The sequence below is a fragment of the Dendrobates tinctorius genome, unplaced genomic scaffold (genome assembly GCF_039654945.1).
Source record: "Dendrobates tinctorius isolate UK_male_01 unplaced genomic scaffold, ASM3965494v1 ptg000136l, whole genome shotgun sequence".
Lineage (NCBI taxonomy): Eukaryota > Metazoa > Chordata > Amphibia > Anura > Dendrobatidae > Dendrobates > Dendrobates tinctorius.
The window spans coordinates 6,435,644-6,456,625 of record NW_027361804.1 but is presented as its reverse complement, the minus strand read 5'-3'; the positions used below and the strand labels follow the sequence as shown (position 1 = coordinate 6,456,625).

At 53.4% G+C, this 20,982-nt stretch overlaps 2 protein-coding genes across 7 annotated transcripts; one reads left to right on the top strand and one right to left on the bottom strand.

Moving 5' to 3' along the window:
• Positions 1–6,332: 6,332 nt before the first annotated feature.
• On the bottom strand, positions 6,333–8,507 carry RHNO1 (RAD9-HUS1-RAD1 interacting nuclear orphan 1). Of its 5 annotated transcripts, none has more exons than XM_073544227.1 (3): positions 8,377–8,507; positions 7,584–7,827; positions 6,333–7,443 (listed from the first exon to the last, which is right to left on the bottom strand). In XM_073544227.1, the coding sequence occupies exons 2-3, from the start codon at positions 7,749–7,751 to the stop codon at positions 6,871–6,873; spliced, it is 741 nt and encodes a 246-aa protein (XP_073400328.1). In that variant the 5' UTR covers positions 7,752–7,827; positions 8,377–8,507; the 3' UTR covers positions 6,333–6,870. The 5 variants fall into 5 exon arrangements, with proteins under 5 accessions (XP_073400328.1, XP_073400326.1, XP_073400327.1 ...); XM_073544225.1 differs by having other exon boundaries at positions 8,315–8,416; XM_073544226.1 differs by having other exon boundaries at positions 8,307–8,403.
• Positions 8,508–8,526: 19 nt separating this feature from the next.
• FOXM1 (forkhead box M1) lies at positions 8,527–19,703 on the top strand. 2 transcript variants are annotated; one of them, XM_073544223.1, is made up of 9 exons: positions 8,527–8,679; positions 14,801–15,377; positions 15,492–15,640; positions 15,710–15,910; positions 15,993–16,121; positions 16,712–16,747; positions 17,161–17,215; positions 17,295–17,464; positions 17,618–19,703. In XM_073544223.1, exons 2-9 carry the CDS (start codon positions 14,837–14,839, stop codon positions 18,521–18,523), a joined length of 2,187 nt encoding a protein of 728 aa, XP_073400324.1. In that variant the 5' UTR covers positions 8,527–8,679; positions 14,801–14,836; the 3' UTR covers positions 18,524–19,703. The 2 variants fall into 2 exon arrangements, with proteins under 2 accessions (XP_073400324.1, XP_073400323.1); XM_073544222.1 differs by having other exon boundaries at positions 17,158–17,215.
• Positions 19,704–20,982: the final 1,279 nt, after the last annotated feature.

The following is a 20,982-nucleotide window of genomic DNA, read 5'->3' as shown; positions in this document are numbered from 1 at the left end:
TTTTTCGTGGCCAAAAAGTATGGTTCATTAAGGCCTTGTATTGATTATCGTGCCCTCAACAAAATTACTGTTAAATATCAGTATCCGTTACCCCTGATTTCGGATCTATTCTCCAGAGTTAAAGGTTCTTGCTGGTTTACCAAGCTTGACCTCAGAGGGGCGTATAATCTTATTCGCATTAAGCATGGGGATGAATGGAAGACGGCGTTTAATACTCCGGAGGGACATTTTGAGTACCTGGTGATGCCTTTTGGGCTCACTAATGCCCCTTCTGTCTTCCAGTGCTTCATGAACGACATTTTCCGAGACTTTGGGGATAAATTTTTGATTATCTACCTGGATGATATTTTGATCTTCTCCAAGGATTGGGATTCTTATGTGGAACATGTTCGGACTGTGTTCCGGATCTTGAGGGAGAAATCCCTGTATGTCAAGGGATCGAAATGCCTTTTTGGGGTACAGAGGATTTCATTTTTGGGATTTATTTTGTCTCCGTCAACTATTGAAATGGATCCGGCCAAGGTACAGGCCATTTATGATTGGGTTCAGCCCACTTCTTTGAAGGCCCTTCAGAAGTTTTTGGGTTTTGCTAATTTTTATCGGAAATTTATAGCAAAATTTTCTAGTATTGCCAAGCCATTGACTGATCTGACTAAGAAGGGTGCTGATGTGTTGAATTGGTCTCCAAAGGCTGTTTCTTCCTTTCAGGAGCTGAAGCGAAGATTCACTTCTGCCCCGGTTTTGTGGCAACCTGATGTCTCACTCCCGTTCCAGGTAGAGGTGGACGCTTCTGAGATTGGTGCAGGAGCTGTTTTGTCTCAAAAGGATTCTGTAACATCTAAAATGAATCCCTGTGCTTTCTTTTCCCGAAAGTTCTCCCCATCTGAACGTAACTATGATGTGGGGAATCGGGAACTATTAGCCATGAAATGGGCATTTGAGGAGTGGAGACATTGGTTGGAGGGAGCTAAACATCAAGTCGTGGTCCTCACTGACCACAAGAATTTGATTTACCTGGAGTCGGCCAAACGCTTGAACCCTAGACAGGCTAGATGGGCCTTGTTTTTTACACGTTTTGATTTTGTTGTCTCTTTTCTTCCTGGTACTAAGAATGTCAAGGCTGACGCTCTTTCTAGGAGCTTCTTGGCTGATTCTCCTGTGGTGACCAAGCCTGCTACCATCTTAGGCGAAGGGGTAGTTCTTTCTGCCATCTCGCCCGATTTGAGACGTGCTCTGGAAGAGTTCCAGGAGGACAAACCTGAGCGTTGTCCCAGTGGAAAGTTGTATGTTCCTGACCAGTGGAAGAAGAGAGTGATGTCTGAAGTTCATTGCTCTGCTTTGGCTGGTCATCCAGGTATTTTTGGTACTAGAGAGCTGGTGAGTCGGTCTTTTTGGTGGCCCGCCTTGTCTCGTGATGTCAGGAATTTTGTGCAGTCCTATGGGACTTGCTCCTGGTCTAAATCTTGTTCTCGTTCTAGTGGGTTGTTGATGCCTTTGCCGGTCCCCAGGAGGCCATGGACCCATATTTCAATGGATTTCATCTCTGATATGCCTGTCTCTCAGAGAATGACTGTTATTTGGGTGATTTGTGATAGGTTCTCTAAGATGGTTCATCTTGTACCACTCCCTAAGTTGCCATCTTCTTCTGAGTTGGTGCCCCTGTTTTTGCAACAGGTGGTTCGCTTGCACGGGATTCCTGAGAACATTGTATCTGACAGAGGAGTTCAGTTTGTGTCTAGATTTTGGAGGACTTTCTGTTCCAAGCTGGGAATTCAGTTGTCCTTCTCCTCTGCGTTTCACCCTCAGACCAATGGGCAGATGGAGAGAACAAACCAGACCTTGGAGTCGTATTTGAGATGTTTTATTTCCGCTGATCAGGATGATTGGGTTTCATTTTTGCCCTTGGCCGGATTTGCTTTAAATAATAGAGCTAGTTCTGCCACTTTGATGTCACCTTTTTTTTTTGTAACTTTGGGTTTCATCCTCGATTTTCTTCAGGGCAGGTGGAGCCTTCTGCCTGCCCAGGTGTTGACACTGTCATGGAGAGAATGCACCAGATCTGGGACCAAGTGGTGGATAAGTTCTCTCTCTCCCAGGAAAAGGCCCAGCGGTTTTCCTACCGACATAGGACCATTGGTCCCTGGTTTAAGGTTGGTGATATGGTTTGGTTATCATCAAAAAATATCGCTATGAAGATAGCTTCTCCTAAGTTTAAGCCTAGATTTATTGGACCTTACAAGATTTTGGAGATCATTAATCTGGTCTCTTTTCGGTTGGCTCTTCCTGTCACATTTAAAATCCATAATGTGTTTCATAAGTCCTTGTTGAAGAGGTTTGTTGAACCAGTAGTTCCTGGGGTGGCACCTCCGGACCCTGTATTGGTTGAAGGTAACATGGAATATGAGGTAGAGAAGATACTGGATTCCCGTCTGGCTAGACGGAGACTCCAGTATTTGGTTAAGTGGAAGGGTTATGGTCAGGAGGATAATTCCTGGGTCTCTGCCTCTGATATTCATGCCAAAAGATTGGTGCGTGCCTTTCATCGGGCTCACCCTGATCGCCCTGGTGGCGTGGATGAGGGTTCGGTGACCCCTCCTCAAGGGGGAGGTACTGTTATGAGTTCATTTCCCCCTTCACCATTGAGGTCTGATGAACTCCCTCTTCTGGTGAAGCAAGGTAGTGAGGCTGATTACCAAACACCTGAGCTGGTAGAGGATGACTGGGTGACGGGAATTGCTGACTGGATATAAGGCAGCCGACGCCCTTCTGCCTCGCTGGTGATTTCTCTGAGGGATTCTAGGAGACCAGTCTGATTCCTGCTCCTCAAAAGCTAAGTTTTCTGCCTTGCTTTTTGCATTTGTGTTTTGGTTTTATTTTGCCTTGCTTTTCTGGATTCTGCCATTCCCTGCTGGGGTGAGCTGAATTCCTTTGTGTCTTTTTGCTCTGTCTTCAGAAAATACCTGAGTACTGACATAGTCTTTTTGAAGCCTAGCGTCTTCAGGGCCTTTTTCCCTGTCAGTCTGTTGGCTGTTGTTTTGATAGGGTTTTTGGCGGATTGCAGACAGCAGCTTTTCTATCCTGTCCTATCTAGTTAGCTTGGGCCCCATCATTTGCTCAGCCTATCTTTCTATCTGTGTGTTTTTTTCTTCTTGCTTCACAGTCATTATATGTTGAGGGGCTGCCTATTGCTTTGGGGTCTGCTCTGGGGCAGTTTAGATTTCCCTTTCTGTCTTTAGGCTATGTAGTTCTCCGGCTGTGATCGAGGGGTCTAGGGCATCGTAGGAACCCCCCACGGCTACTGCTAGTTGTTGTTGATAGGTTCAGGGGTCTGCAATCCGATAGCTGCCAACTTCTCTGGTTTTCTGGACTTAGCTAGCATTTGTTTTTGCCTCCTACTGTGACTCGATCATAAGGGGCTGAAGACTGATCCAGTCTGCTGGAACTCTTCTGACTGGATCTCCTTTCACCCATACGACCACCTCCTGCGCTGCTACGCGGTCGTTCCTGGGTCACTCTCAAGTGGGGCTCCTCAATGAGCTGCTGTACAGGCAAATGCTGCACCTGCTCCTGCTGCTCTAGCGACTCCATGATGCCTTGCTGGGATTATGGGTCTGGAAGCACCTGGTCTTGTCCTGCTTTTAATATCCTAGGCCACTCCCCCAATCCAGTACCCCCGGTCTATCTGGTCAGCAGGTCCTCCCCACTGGCCTGATACCCCAGACCCGAATGACCCACGGACCGGTGCCCCCCCCAGGAATCACAACCCCCCCCCCCGTCCGGACTTACAACCATGGCAGCCCTGCCGCATTCCCAAACGCTTCATACGGAGCGTGCCCTGACCGCGTCAGGACCACGACCCCAGAAGCACACACACAGCCACACTTACCTGAACCTGTGTGCCGGACTAAGACCGAGCAGGTAATCCTGCCCAGACACCACTCTACTGTTATTGCTCACTATTGTGCAGCCCCCTGGACCCACTGTGGCGCTTCCAGGGATCCCGGACCGGCCGAGGCAGGGGACCCCTGCTGCCTGAGCCGACCGGCCGGGCCTGGGAATGAACTTCTATCTTCTTCAAATGTATGTCTGAAGAGGTTCCCTCCATCAAGGACAGGAAATCAACTGATGCAGCAGAGAAGTGCCGTCCTTTTATGGCTGTAGGTTTCCTGTCCTTGAAGGACGGATCCCCTCTCTCGTGGTACGGTCATGGGAGACTGAATAAAGCTATGCTTTTTCATATTTCCAAACAAAATGAAGATTAAAGGGAACCTGTCACCCCCCCCCCCTGGGCGTTTTTAAGTAAAAGAGCCACCTTCAGCAGCACTACGGCAGCATTCTGTGAAGGTGGTTCTTATGTTTCTGATCCCTAGTAACGCCGAAATACATACTTTTATAAAGTCCCCGCCATACCTCTTGTTTCCGGGAGGTTTGTCCCCCCCCGATATCCAGCGTCTTAGAGCCGTCCATCATCCCCCTCTTGCGTTGTTGCGCCTCCTCCTCTGCTCCTTACATGCCCGGCGCCTGCGCTCTGCCAACAGTTCTCGGGCATGCGCGCTGACGGGAACTGACATCATGCCTTCATGTAATGCTCTCGCCGCAAGGCCCCAGATCCCGCCTCGCTGTGCGTTATGATGTATTCACACTGCGGGGCATCTCCCCCTCCTCCTGTTCCCTCCCTCGGCAGCGTCTAGTGAGCTGAGCTCCCCACAAGCAGGATCTCTATGCGCATGCGCCAGATACCCAGCCCCGCAGTGTGAATGCGCTGTTCATTTCGATAAACAGATAATATACAACTTGCTCAGCACAATGCCGACTGCCGGATCAGTTCACAGCTGCCTCTAGAATAGGGGTCTCAAACTCGGCAGAGTAAGTGGGCCGCACACAGAAAAAAAATTTAAGCTGGGGGGCCGCATTCCTTTCAAACTTAATACTGTCACAATTGATAGCGGTATCTAAGGGGTTAAACGGCCACGATCGGTGCTAATACCGATTGTGGCTGTTCAAATAGGTTGTCAGCTGCGATGTACAGCTTACCTCAGCGGACGATAGTGTCGGCTCTGCAAGTGAGCCGGCGCTATCATCTCGCTGTACACGCACAGTCACCTTCAAAATCCAGCAATGGGGGGAAAGTCACGCCTCCGCTCTCTGCGCGCTGGAGTGATGTCATCACGCAGGGCCAAAGCCACTATGGAGCGGCGCACTCCTCCTCTCTTCTAGCGTGAGCAGTAGCGTAGCTACAAAGTTATGGGCCCTGGTGCGAACTTTCAAATGGGGCCCCCCCCCCCCCCCAAGCCAAAATACACGCACATCTCCGCTCAGCACACCTCGAACACACGCGGCTCCACTCTACACACCTCTTACACGCTCTGCTCCGTACACATCGGTCCTCATACACGCACATCTCCGCTCCGTACACCTCGAACACACGCGGCTCCGCTCCGTGCACCTCATACACGCTCCGCACACCTCGTACACACGCGGCTCCGCTCCGTACACCTCATACACACACCGCTCCGCACACCTTGGTATTTGTACACACGCGGCTCCGCTCCGTACACCTCGAACACACGCGGCTACGCACCGTACACACGCGGCTCCGCTCCGTACATCTCGTACACACGCGACTTCGCTCCGCACACCTCGTACACGCGCAGCTCCGCTCCGCACACCTCGTACACGCGCAGCTCCGCTCCGCACACCTCGTACACGCACAGCTCCACTCCGCACACCTCGTACACGCACAGCTCCACTCCGTACACCTTGGTATTTGTACACACGAGGCTCCGCTCCGTACACCTCGTACACACACGGCTCTGCTACATCCACCCTGTAAACCCCTCCTGACCCCACACAAAGTTTACCTGCATCCAGCACCATGGAAACCAGCGCAGACAGCAGAGTCCTGCATACACTGAGGCCCCTGATCATGTGACCCCTGACTCCTCCCCCTCCTGTGACCTTATCACAGGTCCTGTGCACACAGAGCAGCCATTGCACGCTCCTGAATGCGTGCCTTCCCTTCTACCTCCCTCAGGGGGTGAGACATGTGGTGCACCGCGGGCCGCAGATGACTGCCTCAGGGGCTGCATGTTTGACACCTCTGCTCTGGAAGGTTATATTAGAAGGGAGGCGCAGAGAGTGATGCTCAGACTAATCCTGCAGCTTCTAGTGATTCCTCTCACGGCAGAGCTGGATTTACAGCTGCAATGCTCAGTACTGCTGTTTAATGACCTCCACTACTACTTCTCAAAACACACACACCATCTGGTGTCTCCACACAAAGAAAAAAAGCTAGTGTGCAAAGAGCCCGAAGAAAAGAAATTAGAATAACAAACAGTTATTACATTTATTATCGCCACATCCATATAAGAAGTCCCCCAGAGTTGCTTTCCATGAAGCGATCAAGCATCGTGTCCCCAATATCGTCTGCAGCCCCCTATATAGCGCACAAACTCACACAGCGCCATCTGCAGAGTAACTGAAGAGTTACCATTTTTACCGCACAATGAACTTTTTAGGAAAAAAACAAAATAGCAGCATTGTGGATTCATTTTCCTTCTTGGCAGATTTGGGATTTTCCCTCGTTTCCCAGCACATTATATGGTAACGAGTCCTCACTCGTCCCGCAGATGACGGCTGCACAGCGATGACCACAGGACAGGAGTCAGGCAATGTACGTGGAATAAGCGATTGTGCAGAAACTACAGACGGTCGCAGCGGAAAGGGGTTAAATATGCGACTCCTGGGTGCACCATAGCCCCCCCCCCCGGACCACGCGCCGACACCACCGTACAGGGACGAGAATGAAACTTGCAGTAGTTTTCAGTTTTTGCCTTAATTCACAGTGATACAGTAATGTGCAGCGAGGTCTCAGGGCTTCACCAGGATCTGGCTGCTCTTCAGCCTCCCCCGTGATTTCAGGAATGTCATCAGTCCCTGCCTCCTCCTCCAGGTGAGGCGCACGCCGTATTCTTGCTCCGGGGTGTCCTCCGCCAGGATCTGCCCCGGCCCGGCTGCTGGCGGTGTGTCAAGAGCTCCCCCCCGTCTCCTGATCAGCGGAGTCTGCATCTCTGCTGCGCAGAGTGAAAGCAGCGGGTTCTGATTAGGGCTCGTCTCAGGGGTCCGTATGTCCGGGGGGCTGGGGATTCTACTGCAGGTGTGTCCCTCCGGGCGGGGCAGCGAGGTGGGCACCGCTGGGGGTACATTGTGCTCCTTCCTCCTCCTTGTGGAGCCGAATGACGGAGTCTCTAGAACCTCAGCAGTAGAGAACGGTAATGGAGGGAATCTGCAGACGCTCGGCTTCCTTCCTCGCGCTCGGATCTGGCTCTGGTTTACGTCCCCGGCACGGCTGTGTGCGGCGGTGCTGCTGCTGTTGGAGACATGGCGGCAGCGCTGGCGAGGAGGAAAGTGCAGCTGTAATCCCTGATCGAACTGCGGGGAAACCTGTGAAGGAGAAGAGACCGTCAGACGCCGATGTGATCAGCAGTAATGTATGAGATTTCACTGCAGCGCCTCCACAGGGGATACAAAGTATTACACTATGTCCACTCATGCACAAGACGACTCCCCCCATCCCCCGTTACCCAGGACGTGGAGGAGTTGTGATCCAGGGATTTGGTGGGGACATATTTGGGTTTCTCGGCTTTGGTGGGAGCCGCCCCGTACTCGTGGACCGCACCGTCCTGCGGGGTCTCCAGGAACAGCAGGCGAGGTTTCCGCGGGTTACAGGCGCTCCGTTTCTTGGGCGGCATCAGCGCGGAGAGGCCACGAGAGTGAGAACCACATGGTGGAAGGGCGCGGGGGAGCGGCCGGAGTCACCCAGGAGGTCTGGAAAGAAAGAATGAGATGTGATCAGCGGACGCCACCCGAGCGGGACGCACCGCGCCATCGCTCCCCAAGGAGCCGATAGAGGCGGCGAATAATCCCGTCACCAAGTCTCCACCGCTGCCACAGTCTCTGCTGACCGCTGCTGCCAATCTATATGGCACATGCTACCAAGATCAGGGATTGGCTGCAGCGCTGCAAACACAGAGGTGCAAAAGCTTCATGAAACACACGAAAATGATTGTGTCAGGCTCAGGCAATTAAAGGGATTGCGCACTTCTGGACCCCGAGATGGAGAGAGGAGTGGGGGTGTTCAGGTCGTCCACGACCCCTTTAGATAAGTCAGACGGAAAGGTCCAATTAATTCTGCCGCAGGTTAACTGACAGCAAGAAAAACAAATAAAACGCCAGAATTACCGCTTCTTGTAACTCTGCTCCCCCCAAAAAACCGCAATCAAATCATAACATGAAGAAATAAACACCATCTCACAGGAGACCGATCCGCCGCTGCCGCCACAGCGCGGGACTGTCCGGCACCGCCGCTGTCATCACCTGAATCTCCCGGTCTCTGTCCCGGCATCCTCTCCGCTCTCACAGATCCGCGCCCTCTCATTGGCTGCACTCTACCACACTCACCGCTGATTGGCCGAGCGCCCTGATTGTCCCAAAGGCCGCACTCTGATTGGCTCGTTCAGCGACGGCATCCTGTAAGCTGAAAAGAGATGACGCAAAACGCAGCCGGAAAACCATTGGATGAGATCGGTCATGTGACGCGACGTGCCGCAAAGCGCGCAAATTCAAACTGCTGCAGGAGGCGATAGAAGGAAGCGGAGGAAAAAGAGGAGCCGCGCACCGGTACGGGTGGTGAGGGGGCCGCAGCGGGTGGCGGAGGGACACTGCCTGTACAGAGTGGAGTGGCTGTGCTGTGTGGCCTGACATGACAGGCCCGGTGGCTGCAGCTGCTGTGCCGGAAGATCACATCCCAACATGCCTCGCTCTCTATACCGTCCCCGGGGCATGCTGGGAGTTGTGGTGCCCGCAGTGTGAACATGGGACTAGATCCACTACAACTCCCATCCTGCGGCTACAAGATGTCAGGATCCGCCGCACTGAGGAGTCGTGCGCCACCTAGTGGCCATGTAAAGGCCTCTGCAGCCAGACAGATCCTACCCCTCATAACCCCCTTGTGACCGCTGCTGACAGTCACCAGCCTGTAACCACTGCTGCCAGACGAGTACAATGTTATTCTGTGCAACGGTGTAGATCTGCGGGATCTTTCTCTGCTGTATTCTGACAGTGCAAGAAAATAATCACCGCATCATGAGGGGCCTCGGTGTAAGATCCCGATCATCACCGATACGTCACGCGGGGCCTCGGTGTAAGATCCCGATCATCACCGATACGTCACGCGGGGCCTCGGTGTAAGATCCCGATCATCACCGACGCGTCACGCGGGGCCTCGGTGTAAGATCCCGATCATCACCGACGCGTCACGCGGGGCCTCGGTGTAAGATCCCGATCATCACCGACGCGTCACGCGGGGCCTCGGTGTAAGATCCCGATCATCACCGACGCGTCACGCGGGGCCTCGGTGTAAGATCCCGATCATCACCGACGCGTCACGCGGGGCCTCGGTGTAAGATCCCGATCATCACCGACGCGTCACGCGGGGCCTCGGTGTAAGATCCCGATCATCACCGACGCGTCACGCGGGGCCTCGGTGTAAGATCCGATACGTCACACGGGGACTCGGTGTAAGATCCCGATCATCACCGACACGTCACGCGGGGCCTCGGTGTAAGACCCCGATCATCACCGACACGTCACGCGGGGCCTCGGTGTAAGATCCCGATCATCACCGATACGTCACGCGGGGCCTCGGTGTAAGATCCCGATCATCACCGATACGTCACGCGGGGCCTCGGTGTAAGATCCCGATCATCACCGATACGTCACGCGGGGCCTCGGTGTAAGATCCGATACGTCACGCGGGGCCTCGGTGTAAGATCCGATACGTCACGCGGGGCCTCGGTGTAAGATCCGATACGTCACGCGGGGCCTCGGTGTAAGATCCGATACGTCACGCGGGGCCTCGGTGTAAGATCCGATACGTCACGCGGGGCCTCGGTGTAAGATCCGATCATCACCGATATGTCACGCGGGGCATCGGTGTAAGATCCCATACGTCACGCGGGGCATCGGTGTAAGATCCCATACGTCACGCGGGGCCTCGGTGTAAGATCCGATCATCACCGATACGTCGCGCGGGGCCTCGGTGTAAGATCCCATACGTCACGCGGGGCCTCGGTGTAAGATCCCATACGTCACGCGGGGCCTCGGTGTAAGATCCCGATCATCACCGATACGTCACGCGGGGCCTCGGTGTAAGATCCCGATCATCACCGATACGTCACGCGGGGCCTCGGTGTAAGATCCCGATCATCACCGATACGTCACGCGGGGCCTCGGTGTAAGATCCGATACGTCACGCGGGGCCTCGGTGTAAGATCCGATACGTCACGCGGGGCCTCGGTGTAAGATCCGATACGTCACGCGGGGCCTCGGTGTAAGATCCGATACGTCACGCGGGGCCTCGGTGTAAGATCCGATACGTCACGCGGGGCCTCGGTGTAAGATCCGATCATCACCGATATGTCACGCGGGGCATCGGTGTAAGATCCCATACGTCACGCGGGGCATCGGTGTAAGATCCCATACGTCACGCGGGGCCTCGGTGTAAGATCCGATCATCACCGATACGTCGCGCGGGGCCTCGGTGTAAGATCCCATACGTCACGCGGGGCCTCGGTGTAAGATCCCATACGTCACGCGGGGCCTCGGTGTAAGATCCCGATCATCACCGATACGTCACGCGGGGCCTCGGTGTAAGATCCGATCATCACCGATACGTCACGCGGGGCATCGGTGTAAGATCCCATACGTCACGCGGGGCCTCGGTGTAAGATCCGATCATCACCGATACGTCACGCGGGGCATCGGTGTAAGATCCCATACGTCACGCGGGGCCTCGGTGTAAGATCCGATACGTCACGCGGGGCATCGGTGTAAGATCCCATACGTCACGCGGGGCCTCGGTGTAAGATCCCATACGTCACGCGGGGCATCGGTGTAAGATCCCATACGTCACGCGGGGCATCGGTGTAAGATCCCATACGTCACGCGGGGCATCGGTGTAAGATCCCATACGTCACGCGGGGCCTCGGTGTAAGATCCCGATCATCACCGATACGTCACGCGGGGCCTCGGTGTAAGATCCCGATCATCACCGATACGTCACGCGGGGCCTCGGTGTAAGATCCCGATCATCACCGATACGTCACGCGGGGCCTCGGTGTAAGATGCCGATCATCACGCGGGGCCTCGGTCCGATCATCACCGATACGTCTGTCATGTCCGCCATGTCTGTTTTGCCTCATGACCCTGGAACGGTGTGCACGTACATCTCATGTCAGCTATCCTGCATGTTCCCTAGAGCAGTGTGTACACTCACCTCATGACTGTTGAGCTGCGGGATGCCTGCGTCTCTGCTCTGCCTTCTGTGATCGTCTCGTCGTGTCTAGAACCCCTGATCATGTGTCCTTCCTATGTTCCAGCAGAGGCTGGTTCTGCATTCATCTCTGCATGTCTGGAACTCTGATCATGTGACCTGCCTAGGTTTCAGCACTGGTTCTGCTATCATCTCTGCATGTCTGGAATTCTGATCATGTGACCTGAGTAGGTTTCAGCACAGGTTCTGCAATCATCCCTGCATGTCTGGAATCCTGATCATGTGACTGCTCCCTGTGATCCTGGAGGAACTGAACTGGATGTTCTTCCCTGGTCCTGACCCGAAAGTGGAGATGCTCTGCCCTATATCAGACCGCCCCTTCCTTTGCTCAGTGCCTGAGTATTGTGTTGCTTCCCTGCATGGATGCTTGGTCTGCTGGGTCGCTCCCTCTATTCTGTGCCCTTGCACTTTGCTCTGTCGTGCGTTTCTGCACACGCGCCGTGCTTGAATTCCGTCTCTTGTCCCGTGCTTTGACTCGTGTTGTCCTTCGTGCTTTGTTTGTCCTCGCTATGCTTCCTTGTTATTCTATGTTCTGTACCCGCTCTGTACCCTGTCGTGCCTCTCTACATGTGCAGGCCACCGCTCTGTACCCTGTCCCTGACGTGTCTCTCTACATGTGCAGGCCACCGCTCTGTACCCTGTCCCTGACGTGTCTCTCTACATGTGCAGGCCACCGCTCTGTACCCTGTCCCTGACGTGTCTCTCTACATGTGCAGGCCACCGCTCTGTACCCTGTCCCTGACGTGTCTCTCTACATGTGCAGGCCACCGCTCTGTACCCTGTCCCTGACGTGTCTCTCTACATGTGCAGGCCACCGCTCTGTACCCTGTCCCTGACGTGTCTCTCTACATGTGCAGGCCACCGCTCTGTACCCTGTCCCTGACGTGTCTCTCTACATGTGCAGGCCACCGCTCTGTACCCTGTCCCTGACGTGTCTCTCTACATGTGCAGGCCACCGCTCTGTACCCTGTCCCTGACGTGTCTCTCTACATGTGCAGGCCACCGCTCTGTACCCTGTCCCTGACGTGTCTCTCTACACGTGCAGGCCACCGCTCTGTACCCTGTCCCTGACGTGTCTCTCTACACGTGCAGGCCACCGCTCTGTACCCTGTCCCTGACGTGTCTCCCTACACGTGCAGGCCTCCGCTCTGTACCCTGTCCCTGACGTGTCTCTCTACACGTGCAGGCCACCGCTCTGTACCCTGTCCCTGACGTGTCTCCCTACACGTGCAGGCCTCCGCTCTGTACCCTGTCCCTGATGTGTGTCTCTACACGTGCAGGCCTCCGCTCTGTATTCTGTCTAGTCCCAAGGCTCTCCCTTGGCCCGGCTCTGGGCTTCGGTCTACGCTCCACTGCTAGACTCTGTCCCTGGAGTGTCTCTCCTCACGTGCAGGCCTCGTCTTGTACTTTGCCCCTGGCATGCCCTCTGCATGCGCAGGACTCTGCCTCTTACCCTATGCCTTGTCTCTGATGTTTCGTGCGTCCTTGCACTTTTCGTACTAGGCTTTGCCATGCTGTTTCGCACGCGTCTCTGTCCTGTACCTTTGCCTAGCCCTGCCTTGTGGCTCGTGCCCTCGTGCACGCGCCTGGTCGCCCTGTGCCTGCCTTTTGTGCCTCAGCCTCTAGTCGTGCTCGCCTGTGTGCCTCAGCTGTGCCCGCCGTCCAGTGCTATAGTGGTTACCGGCTGTGTGAGCCGCAGCTGTGCCGCCTCTAAGTCGTGCCCGCCTGCTTATGCCACCGTCGGTACCGCCTGCCGGTGCCCCAGCCGTGGTTTCTGTGCTCCCTTGCACCCACGCTGGTTTTCGCACTGTGCCTTTTCGTGCCACTCTTGCACAAAGTCTTTTGCTTACTTTGCTCTGCTCTGAACCCTGTCTTGCCTGCCGGATTCCGTAACCTGCCGACCGCTGCCAGAGGTCTGGACCTAGATGACTGCGGCCTGATGTCCGGAGCTGATTTCCGCAGTCTGATTCCTGGACCCTGTCGGTCGATGCCAGCACCCCGGATTCCGATGCCACCGTACCCTATCTTGGTCCCTGGCGTGTCCTCTGCATGCACAGGCCTCCGTCCTGTATCTCTCCATGGCGTGTCTCTTCGCACGCGCAGGCCACCGTCCCTGTACCTGTCCCTGGCATGCCCCTTGGCATGCGCAGGCCTCCGTCCTGTGAACCTGACCCAGGCGTGTTCGTTAACACGCATCCTGTTTCTAACTTTGTCTTGTCTCCTTGCATGGAACCCTGGTTTGCTTACCGGATGTCCGGAACCTGCCGATCACCTTCAGAGCTACAGAACCTGATGTCCCGGGTTGATCGTTGCCTGCTGTCCAGAGTCTGATGTCCTCGTGCCTCTGTCTACCATCTGCACGTACCATGCTTTGGACCTCGGCGTGCTCTTGCACGCACCTTGCTCTATGTACTCTGTGTGTTCACGTTTTGCACCAGTTATACCCTGAAGTGTTCCTCATGCCTTGGACCTCGGCGTGCCCTTGCACGCATCTTGTACTTTGTGTGTTCACGTTTTGCAACTGTTGTACCCAGAAGTGTTCCTTAATGAAGTTTCCTTGAACTAACGTCTTGTCTCGCCTTGTCTTGTTTCCCTGAGCCGGCCGTCTGGTCCAGCTGCTGTGGTGGCTCACCCCCTTGGTCTTGCCCCCGACACTCCCTGTATAGGGGGTGGATTCTCACTAGGTCAGCTCGCCCTAGGTGGGTGGGTGCGACGGCCCAGAGGGTCCACTCATTCAAAAGGAAAACGACTCAGCGTAAGCTGACGCTCGTCACAACGTCACGCGGGGCCACGGTGTAAGATCCCGATCATCACCGATACGTCACGCGGGGCCACGGTGTAAGATCCCGATCATCACCGATACGTCACGCGGGGCCACGGTGTAAGATCCCGATCATCACCGATACGTCACGCGGGGCCACGGTGTAAGATCCCGATCATCACCGATACGTCACGCGGGGCCACGGTGTAAGATCCCGATCATCACCGATACGTCACGCGGGGCCACGGTGTAAGATCCCGATCATCACCGATACGTCACGCGGGGCCTCGGTGTAAGATCCCGATCATCACCGATACGTCACACGGGGCCTCTGTGTAAGATCAGGATTGTACACAAAGGACAAGTGAGAGAACCTTGTCCGCTGTCCTGAATCTGTACAGCACAGTGAGCGAAGTCTGAACCTGAGGCCGGTGGTCTCATGACTGCTATACTGGACTGGTGCTCGGATGACACCTCTCCCTGGCATATCCAGTGTCTCCCCGCTGGACTCGTCTCACCTGTCCTCTCTTGCCCCGGCGTCTCGTTTTCTCCCCTCTCATCTCAGTGTCTCGTTGTCTCCTCTCTCTTCCCAGTGTCTCCATCTTTCCTGATTTTATCCTCACGCCCCTCTCCTTCTCCTCTTGCAGGATCTGTTTTCCCATGGCTGCCACGTCTGCAGCGACATGATGAGGTCCAGCCCCCGAAGACCGTTGATACTGAGAAGACGGAGACTCAACCTTCCGAATCAGGATGGTGTCGGAGGCACAGGGATTTCTGCACAGGGGCAGACCGCCGTGAGAAGTGTGATAGGTCAGAAGAAGGATTGTGGGGGCAATAGAGGCCTGGATGAGCCAAAACCGGTGTGTCCAGAAGTCGATCAGCACCCTGCCGGCGAAGGATCCACCTCGTCCTTTGCTCCCAGATCTCTTGCTGAGTCCTCCAGTCTCTCCGGGGTCAAGGTCATGGGTCACCCGACCATACCCGACACCCAGCTGGTGATCATGCCCCCGGACTCTGATGTGGAGAGCATCATCCAGGCGCTGACGGTGCGGGGGAAGGAGAGCGGCGGCCCCAACAAGTTCATCCTTCTCACCGGGAACAGCTCTCTCCACTCTCAGATCGAAAGACTCGGACTCCAAAGCAAAGCGGAGGAAATCGAGACCATACAGCTGGAGGCCACCAGCGTTTCTTCTCTCCATCACACCCCGAAGGAGGAGATGGAGGGTAAATACTACTCGCTGAGGATTTGTTACAGTGTATCAGTCTGGGGGGGACTATAACGATCGTCCTGTCTGATGTCTGTCCCCATAGACATTGCTTTGTCTTGTGTCTCATCAGCACCTCCTGTGGAGGGAAAGGAACTAGATGACAGTCTGACCAACATTCACTGGCTGGGGAAGATGAGCTCCGACGGGCTGGGGTCGTGTGACCCCAAACCTGACGCAGAGGAGGAGGATAATTGCAGCCCTGAGAAGGACCCAATAAAGGTGAAATTCTGGTCGGGGGAAGTTGTTCTCATTTTATGTAGAACAAGACTGACACTCTTGCTCCCCCAGGTGGAGGAAGAACCTCCAGTTCCTGCATCCCCGCAGTCGTGGCGGGTCATCCCGTACGAGCGTCCGCCTTACTCCTACATGGCCCTGATCCAGTTTGCCATTAACAGCACGGCCACTAAGAGGATGACGCTGAAGGACATCTACACGTGGATCGAGGACCACTTCCCTTATTTCAAGCACGTGGCCAAACCCGGCTGGAAGGTAACGTCATAAGGGGGTAAGAAAGGATTAATAAAGGTGGGCAATCGTCCTCTGCCGATAATCTCTGGGCATTTCTTCATAGAACTCCATCAGGCACAACCTCTCCCTCCACGACATGTTTATGCGCGAGACCCCCAGCAACAACAAGATCTCCTACTGGACCATCCATCCCCAAGCCAATCGCTGCCTGACCCTCGATCAGGTGTTCAAGGTGCGAGTACCACCATAAACATCTATATACACAAATTAATCTATTATACCCCAGAGCTACACTCGATATGCTGTACATACATTACTGATCCTGAGTTACATCCTGTATTATGCTCCAGAGCTGCACTCACTATTCTGCTGGTGCAGTCACTGTGTACATACATTACATTACTGATCCTGAGTTACATCCTGTATTATACCCCAGAGCTGCGCTCACTATTCTGCTGGTGCAGTCACTGTGTACATACATTACATTACTGATCCTGAGTTACATCCTGTATTATACCCCAGAGCTGCACTCACTATTCTGCTGGTGCAGCCACTGTGTACATACATTACATTACTGATCCTGAGTTACATCCTGTATTATACCCCAGAGCTGCACTCACTATTCTGCTGGTGCAGCCACTATGTACATACATTACATTACTGATCCTGAGTTATATCCTGTATTATAATCCAGAGCTGCACTCACTATTCTGCTGGTGCAGCCACTATGTACATACATTACATTACTGATCCTGAGTTACATCCTGTATTATACTCCAGAGCTGCACTCACTATTCTGCTGGTGTTTTCTCCCCTCCTTAGGCCTCGGGTTCGTCGTCCTCCGCTTGCAGTGAACCAGTAAGATCTCTTCCATCTTTTTGCTTGTCCCGTTCTTTATAATTATTATATTTATTCTGCATCTTTCTATGATGTTTTGTGTTTCAATTCTTCACCATTCTCAGGATCTCTTCTTGCTGTCAGTGAATTGAAGCTTCCCACTCTGAGTTACACACTTCCGTGTCTTGTGCTGACAGTTTGTTACAATGTGTCAGTACATGGAGGAGTCCGTAATATTGTAACGGACCCTCAGCTGTGAGACGGTTTGGGTCGCGTTTCGCTCCAATTCACTGACCGGAAGCAGAGAACATTCGGAAATTGATGCACATTAGAAAGTTGCTTATTTCTCGCTGACTCGTGCAGATGTTGGGGGTAGTTGTAGTTCTGGGCTCCCCCTGCTGGTATCAGACGTGCTCTTGTTCCTCTTTCAGCAGCCGGTGACCCCGGAGCAGAGCGGTGTTGCGCAGAGCGTTGCGGGCAGCGCCCGGGGTGAGCTCACATTTCCTCCCTACGCTTGGCGCTGACTATAACTTCAGCCTGACCTCAGACTTCGCTTCTCCTCCCGCAGCTCCAGAGCGAAAGATGAAGCCGCTGCTGCCGAGGATCGACTCCTACCTAATCCCCGTGCAGTTTCCGCTCACACAGCCGCTGATCTTCTCTCCGCTGGAGACATTTACTCCGGACCTGGGGGCCACCGATGGGCCCCGCAGCAGCAAACGGGTCAAGATTGCACCCAAGGTTAGTGCTTTGTGCAGCTCGCTGTGACTGGCTCCTTATGGGCGGTCCTTTGTGAAGTAGCTCCGCCTACTTTAAATTTAGGCTTTAATTTGGCACAGACGGATGATACATGGAGGGGCTGAGCTGCTTGTGTCCTGTTTGTTTCTCTTCTAGATCCTGTTGGAGATGTCGGAACCTTCCCCGCTGGTCCTGGCAACTCCTCCTCAGGCTGAGCCGGACCCTGCTGAGCTGTGGCCCACTCTCACTGCTCAGTGTCAACGGGTGAGTGGGTCTCGGAGGAAACAGCAGCTGGTGACCCCCCGATGTTCAGAGCCTGAGCTGGTTCTCCCCGACAGCAGCGCCTCCGACTCAGGTCTGGACACAGAGTTCTCCCTCCTGCAGGACACACACCCCCCGGACGAGCCGTCCCAGCTCGCCCTCGACGGGCCGTCCCTGCTCGCCCTCGATGGGCCGTCCCAGCTCACCCATGACGAGCCGTCCCAGCTCACCCTCGACGGGCCGCCCCATCTCGCCCTTGATGGACCTTCCCAGCTCACCCACGATGAAGGCTACTCCTTCAAGACCCCCGTCAAGGACAAGTTCATGAAGCCCCCCTCTTCATCCACGCCAAGCAGACTTCCCTGCCTCCAGCCGTGGGAGTCCCCCTCTCCCCTCATCAGAGACCCCCTGCTGGATTTCAGCCCTGTCCGAATACCACGGGGCGCAGCTCTCACCCCCTTCAAGGACAGCTATGGGACCCTCAGCTTTTGGGAGACCCCTTTTAAAGACTTGCCGTATTTCGGTTCTCCCCCGGATATGATGGCTGCATTGTCGCCTTCTTCCCCTCAAATGGAAATATTGGAGACTCCGACCGGAGCTCGGAAACAAAGACGCTGCTCCAAGGAGCTGCAGGTAGGGGGCTCCACTAACCGCTCGCTGCTGGAGGGGCTGGTGCTGGACACGAAGGACGAGAGCCTAAGTAAGATCCTCCTGGACATCAGCTTCGGGGGACTAGAGGAGGACAACCCCGGCGGCACGGACAGCTCCTACTGGGGGCAGCTGTTCAATGAGCTCCGATAGGACCGGAGACCCCCAAACCCCGATGGAATGATGTTGTGTCCCGGGGCGCCGCTCGTCTCCCCTATTTATATATGATGTGTGGCTTTCTGTATTCAGTCGTGAGTCACTTTATTGCCCTGCACCTGATTAAAGGGGTTGTCCAGGGATGACCGTTGCCCATGACATTGTGGCCGTACACACCGGTTGTGACGTGGGGCCATATCTGCTAATCATTCCTGTGTGAGTGGGACGTCGTGGGCGCTGCTTATCTCTCTTAAAGGGGCGCACCGCATCCTTCTCCCGCGTTTCCATGTCATATCGAATCCGTACAGTAATTCATTCTGCAACTTCATGATGGACTTTGTTTTGCCGATTTTCAAGATCTCTGCTTGCTGTCAGTGAGTCGGAAGGTTTCTATTCCCGGACGGCGAGCAGAGGGAACACAGGATATTAGAAAGTTGTAAAACTTTGATGAGGAAACTTTTATTTACAAAGGAATGTACAAGTTTTTATGACTGTTTTCTTAAAGGGACGGTGACCTGTAGTGATCATGGGGGGGAGAGAGACATTACTGCAACTCGTGTCTTTCCATGGGATGATTGACCCTACAAATGCGTGATAACTGGGAGCAATAGTTAATTTAACAACACCGTCCCTTTATATCCCAGCATTACTCCGGTCTTGAGCGCAGAATGTGTAGTTTCTGGTTTATGGCAAAGGTGTCGGTCATAGAGGTGATATGTATATTGTGTTAGCGCCCTCCCCAGGTGAGGTGGCGTATGTGCTAATCCATGGTCTAGTTGTGTAGATAGTGGCCACCCTGATCTGTGGATCTGTCATGCTGAGGCTTGTAGTTCCACAGGTTTGAGCCCTTCCTTATCTCCCCTAAATTTTCTGGATTGTCAAATTTATTCTGTTGCAGTTTTCATATCATCCACTAGATGTCAGCAGACTAACAAAAACACAGCAGGAAGCCTCTCGTTTTACAGTCTGCTGCAAAACTGATGGCGACAGTGCTGTAATGCTGCCTGAGCCTAGATAAGCAGGCGCGCGCAATGGCAAGGATCACGCTGGCTAATGAGAGCGTGGCAGTGAGGTCACCGCCATGCCTCCTCTGCGAGTATCAATGTGCTATAATATGACCCGTGTTATGGTTCTTATCTCTATAACAATATGTACAATTAAAGAATTTACCCCAAAAGTAGTCATCTCCGTTCTTCAGTCCTCAATGGTGAGAAAGAAAACAAATACAAACAATAGAACAAAGGTGATAAATATGTAAAGGATGAGCACGGATAAATTAAACATGCGGACGTATAAGGCTGATCGGGGGGGATCAGTTTATATCTGTGGTCTGCCGGGTTCTCAGGTGTAACGCTACATAGTGGCGGCTTTTGTGTACGTGTAGCTCAGTGAACGGTGGCTGGATAATTAGGTTGAGTGCCTATGGGGGGCAATCCGAAATTGCTCAATGTTTTATTAAATTCCATCCAGAAAATCTGACACCTATACCAGAGTTACGTCTCCAGCAGACAATCCTGAATGGTGTAAGACCCTCCGGCGTCCTGGACCCTCTGTAGGAATATTTCTGTAGAAGCGCACACCTCGAAACCATGGCAGCATAAAAGTATCCTATATAATAGGGGGTCCAAAAGATGAGGAATAGTTCAGATTGGGGCCTGTTAGATGTTGGAATGTTTTTGATTGTCTCTTCTGACTTTTAAAGCTTTTTTGGTGATCTCGTTGATGGCGGTGGTTTATCAGTTCATAAATAATGGAAATAAGATTTAGTTAATAGAAGAAGTTCCCAAGTTCTTCTCCACGGGTTGTTTTTTGCGTCCGCACTAAGTTCGGCCATCTCTGCCCACATGAATCGATGTGTAATATGAACATATGTCTGGGAGACTCGGCCCCCTAGTGATTTAGGGTCGGGTAGTGATTTGTAGGGTAACCTAACTTTTCTATATTTCCATGCATAGATTTCTGATCATATTAAAAAATGCCTCCAGTAGGAGTATGGGCAGCATATTTATGATGGTCAATATCTTTGGAAGAATGTACGGTTTTCACACGTTTTTATTCTCCTCGTCCAAGACCGACCACTCTGGTAAGTCGTATGTTTTTAGAAGAGATGCGATGTTGTTAATTAACTTTACAAAGTTGAATTGATACGAGTCTCTTGGGTCCCTAGTGACCAAGACACCTAAGCATTTGACATGGCCAATTGAAAGGAGTATTCCCTTTGATAATCTCCATCTCTTCGGATGAAGCAGATATGTTGAGCGCCTGTGACTTGTTCTAAGTTGATCTTACAATTTGACGCTTCACCAAACTGTTCATAAAGCTCAATGAGTGTACGGAAGTCCCTGGTAAAGTCAGTGAGAAGGAGGTCGCCTGCAAAAGCTGCAGTTTTTTTTGCAGGGTGTTTCCCACCTTCAGCCCCTGCATATGTGGGTTCTGTTTAATTTTTTTTGTATCAA

What these genes read in the sequence shown, in the direction of transcription:
- RHNO1 (XM_073544227.1), bottom strand. Translation starts at nt 7,751, where the DNA reads ATGCCGCCCAAGAAACGGAGCGCCTGTAACCCGCGGAAACCTCGCCTG. An exon ending in ACAACTCCTCCACGTCCTGG is followed by an intron (nt 7,444 to 7,583) that starts GTAACGGGGGAT and finishes TCTCCTTCACAG; the next exon opens with GTTTCCCCGCAGTTCGATCA.
- FOXM1 (XM_073544222.1), top strand. Translation starts at nt 14,837, where the DNA reads ATGATGAGGTCCAGCCCCCGAAGACCGTTGATACTGAGAAGACGGAGA. An exon ending in CCCTCGATCAGGTGTTCAAG is followed by an intron (nt 16,122 to 16,711) that starts GTGCGAGTACCA and finishes TCCCCTCCTTAG; the next exon opens with GCCTCGGGTTCGTCGTCCTC. An exon ending in CCTCCGCTTGCAGTGAACCA is followed by an intron (nt 16,748 to 17,157) that starts GTAAGATCTCTT and finishes TTCCTCTTTCAG; the next exon opens with CAGCCGGTGACCCCGGAGCA.